Source organism: Cannabis sativa, chromosome X (assembly GCF_029168945.1).
Source record: "Cannabis sativa cultivar Pink pepper isolate KNU-18-1 chromosome X, ASM2916894v1, whole genome shotgun sequence".
Classification (NCBI taxonomy): Eukaryota; Viridiplantae; Streptophyta; class Magnoliopsida; order Rosales; family Cannabaceae; genus Cannabis; species Cannabis sativa.
In genome coordinates this window covers 68,354,552-68,359,034 of record NC_083610.1, presented here as the reverse complement: position 1 = coordinate 68,359,034, position 4,483 = coordinate 68,354,552, and the positions used below count along the sequence as shown (strand labels likewise).

The window sequence follows — 4,483 nt, the reverse complement described above, 5'->3', positions numbered from 1 at the left end:
TTATAATCCAGCTGACATTTTCATAAAATGTATCACTCAAACCAAGTTTAGACACTGTCTAAACTTGGTCAACATCAATGAAATTAGATGAGCTTATCATTCCTTGTACAAGAGTCAGCCTACCCTCTACTTGTTATCTAAGTCTTAGTGTCTATACCAAGGTAAAATTGTTGTAATATGGTCTAGAAACTAAGTCATAGTATTGCTTAGTTGGCACATTCTCTCATCTAATTACTACCACTGTCTCGACAGATAGTTAGTTAATACAGTTATGCCTATATATAGACATAATAGTAGAGATCTCAATACAGTTAGAGATCCAGTTATTGGACTCATGTCACATGTTCTTAGAAAAGTTGGTAGCTTGTATAGAAGAGTTATTCTTTCATAGAGGAGGGTTGTAAATTGAGTGTTGATGTATTTGATCCAGTTACTCACAGTGAGAGAATTAATTGTAAGGAGTTATCTCCATTGTTCTTGAGAGCTGCTATCAACTTGTAATCAAATTCAAGTTTTCATGAATGGGAGGAAGTACCTCCATGGCTGAATATTTTTCTGCAACTTGATCGAGCATCAATTAAGTTCTTGTTTTATGATTTGTCAATTTTGTTGTTATTACTTGTTTAGATTGATTTGCTACTGTTCTTGATTTTCTTAATTTCTTGATTCTCATATATGTGATTGTTTGAATCACATTAAATAATTTTTACTGGGCTTAAATAATTATTTTTCCAAAGTGAGTGGTCCAAAGGATAATTCAGATTTGGCGGGCTTACCTTTGGAAAAGTTCAAAGGATTCAAATGGGCCTAGTAATGTGGATTGGACAGATTTATGCAAGTTGAAGGGTAGTCTTGGATTCAAGGATATAGCTCTTTAGAATCTTGGAGCTATTATAAAGCATGTATGAGCGATTTCCGTTAAGAAAGACAATATATGGGTTAAATGGGTTAACTCAATGTATATAAAACAAAAGAAGGATTGGTTGACTATGATGCTCCATTAGATGCTAGTTGGTATTGGAAGAGAATTGTTCAAACCAAGCAAAATATCAAATGTATGTTCTCAAGGTTAGAGTTTTAGCTTTATAATTTCTCTATTGCTAGAATTTTGTTCAAAGTTGAATCTGAATCCTTCCCCAAAGTGGCAGTTCTCCCTGATTTGGGACCACTATTGTTCTCTCAAGCACATGTTTATTATGTTGTTCACTATCAAAAAGAGGCTAGCTACGATAGATAGGCTAATGAATTTTGGAATTGTTCTAAGTTTGATTGTCTAATTGCGGTGTTAAAGAGGAGATCATGAGCACCTTTTCTTTTAGTGCTATTTTTCTTCTGTTTTGTTGGGAACATGTTGCAAGTGGACAGGTATGAACAATAAAATGTCTAAGTTGAATGGTTTAGACTAAAAAATACAAATATGGGAAAAATAAGTGCTAATGATAGGAATGGGTGGGAACTTCATACCAAGCTTGTAATTAATAGTTTTGCTTTCAAGTTGTAAGTTGTAAATTTGTTGAGATCAATGCAAAAGAGTTGATTATCCAAAAATAATATTTAATTTGCATCCATTTATCAACTACCATCCATCACATCACTCGTTTCACGATAAAATTAAATAGAATATGATGGAAGAACTACGTTACTGTTGATGTTATACTTCGAATAGTATTATTAACAAATCATATACTATAAAGAGCACAACTTAATAATGTAACAAGTTCAAAGAAAAAAAATATTAATTATTCAACAAGCTAGTTTTGTTGTTGCACAAAGTAAATAAACATATATAAAAACTAAAATAATTATTAATATACATCACATAAATTAATTTAATTGGGGTTTTTTTTTTTATGAAATAATAACTTCATTGAAATATTAGCATTTTGAATACAAAAGGGCTTTTAAATCAGCCCAAACATTATGCTCAAAGATGCTACAACCAGGGAGGAATTGAGAATATTTAGCAATAGCATGAGGTACTCGATTTGTTGATCATCTAATAAAACGTAAGTGCACATTATGTAAAGAAGATAACAAAGACTGACAATCCTGAATAAGTAAACCAAAATTGGAGGACATGGCTTGGTTACTTCGAATGGCTTGGACAGAAAGTAAACTATCAGTTTCAATCTCTATATTAAGCCAGTTCTTGCTCTTAATCCAGCTAAGAGCTTCTTTAATTCCCAAGGCTTCCACAACCTCAGCTGGATAAATGCCTCCTTGAAAGCATGTCTTGGCTTATATTAACCTCCCTGAGCTATCTCTTGCCACTAAACCAAAACCATATGAACACTCTTGATGAAAAAGAGCACCATCAATATTAATGTTGATTTGATTCAAACTTGGTTTTATCCAAAACTCAGACCCATCACTATTATTTTCAATCAACAATGATAATAGAGTAGAATTTTTCTGAGCCTTCTTCCAATGGTCAAAATTAACAGAAGCTGAAGTTATAACATCATTTACAATGGAGGTTCGTTTATCCCAAACAGCTTGGTTACAGGCTTTGCACACCACCCAACAAAGCATGGCAGCATGACAAATTAGGCCAATATCAGTGATTGCAGCAGAGCTCAAACTAAGTACCAAACGACGCTGAGATATCCATTTTTAGAGGTGTACAGAACACAAACCAGCAAGCCTTAACAAAATCACAAGTGAGCAGGACATGTGTGGTTGTTTTAGCATGAGTATTACACAGGGCACATAGCTGAAACCTGCACATGTTTGGTGACGAGATTAAGACATGTAGGAAGGCATTCAGAGATGGCACGCCATAAAAAGTTAATGACTTTGGGTGGGATCTTCAAGTGCCATAATTTTTGCCAAAAACCAGGGTTATTGGGGCCTGGATTTTTTGGTTTTTGCTGTTGCAGTAGCAAATAAGCACTATAGACAGTAAAAAGTCTCGATCGTTCCTTTGCGCAAGACCAACATCCTGAACCAAGAACAGGTCATTAATAACATTAGGATCCCATCTTTGATCATCAACTTGAAACAGAGAACTAACTGTGTTATTGTATAGACCAAGATGTGTAGAGGTAATGAATCAGTTGTCCGAACTTGGTAACCATGGCTGTCCAAGAATGTTAGTAGTAGCACCATTGCCAATGACACGAACAACACCTAAACAAACCAAGTCTTGAGCACCCTAAATGCTACGCCAAACAAAGCTTGGGTTATGTCCAAGTTCATCTGAAAGGAAATTAGAATTAGGAAAATACCTAGCTTTGGACACTCTTCCCACAAGAGAATTAGGTTTACACAACAAGCGCCTACCTTGCTTTGCAAGCATAGCAAGATTAAAATCATGTAAGTGTCTAAAGATCATGCCACGCTCCTCCTTTAGGGCAGCCAGTCGATCCCAAGACATCCAAATAATACTGCGACCTTAGTTTTGAGAGCTATTTGACAGTGGTGTATGGGGCCAATGATAATGAGGGAAGGAGACTATTATGGGCTGACCTGTGTGGTTTGAGAACTAAGGAAAATTGGCTTGTAATGGGCGATTTCAATGCCATATTAGCCAAAGAAGAAAGAGTGGGACATAGAGTTTGTTATCATCCTGATGCAGACATGCAATGTGTTCAACAGTGTCAAATTGAAGATGTTAAAGCAACTGGCTGCTACTTTACATGGTCTAATAAACAACAAGGAAGAGACAGAATATGTTCAAATATTGATCGAATTTTAGCCAATCAAGAGTGGTTGGATCAATATCCAAATGATGAGGCAATGTTCCTAAATGAAGGGACTTTTGATCACACTCCAGCCATTTTATCCTTACATCCAAGATGGAGAAGCGGGAAAAAACCTTTTAAATATTTTAGGATGTGGTCTTCTCATCCTAATTATTTTAATAAGGTTTCGGAAGTTTGGCACAAGGAAATGAGGGGAACTAGGATGTACCAGTTGATAAGAAAATTGAAGGAGTTAAAGGCTACACTTAAAGAGATCAATAGAGAAGGATTCTCTGATGTCCAGGCATTGTTTGAACAATCAAAAGCTGATCAAAATGACCTGCAAGATAAGCTCCAACATGACCCTTTGAATGCTGATTTACATGAAGCAGAATCAAATGCCCAAGAGAAGTATAATGCTGCTGTTAAGAATTATTTCTCCTTTCTCCAGCAGAAGGCCAAGGCTGCTTGGATTCAAAAAGGGGATAGCAATTCTGCTCTCTTTCATGCGAGCATCAAGCAGAGGCAGAGACAAAATTAGATCTTGTCTATTGTTAGAGAAGATGGAGTGCGGGTTACTGAGCCTAATCAAATTACTGAGGTGTTCATCACCTATTATAAGTCCTTGCTTGGGTCCTGAATGAACAATAGAACGGGAATTTCAAAAAGGGTGATACTTGAAGGACCGGTTGTAGACTCCTCACAATCAGCTCTATTAGTAAACAAATTCACCAAGGAAGAAGTCAAGAAGGCAGTATTTGAGATACCTGGGGATAAAGTGTTGGAAATTATTTTACCAG

The 4,483-nt window shown here is 35.9% G+C and overlaps 2 protein-coding genes across 2 annotated transcripts; one reads left to right on the top strand and one right to left on the bottom strand.

The window, feature by feature from the left end:
- Nucleotides 1–2,238: 2,238 nt before the first annotated feature.
- On the bottom strand, nucleotides 2,239–3,376 carry LOC115724052 (uncharacterized). The gene is made up of 3 exons (XM_030653509.1): nucleotides 3,283–3,376; nucleotides 2,721–2,941; nucleotides 2,239–2,598 (listed from the first exon to the last, which is right to left on the bottom strand). The coding sequence occupies exons 1-3, from the start codon at nucleotides 3,374–3,376 to the stop codon at nucleotides 2,239–2,241; spliced, it is 675 nt and encodes a 224-aa protein (XP_030509369.1).
- A 128-nt stretch (nucleotides 3,377–3,504) lies between these two features.
- LOC115724044 (uncharacterized) lies at nucleotides 3,505–4,224 on the top strand. The gene has a single exon (XM_030653499.2). It carries the CDS (start codon nucleotides 3,505–3,507, stop codon nucleotides 4,222–4,224), a length of 720 nt encoding a protein of 239 aa, XP_030509359.2.
- Nucleotides 4,225–4,483: the final 259 nt, after the last annotated feature.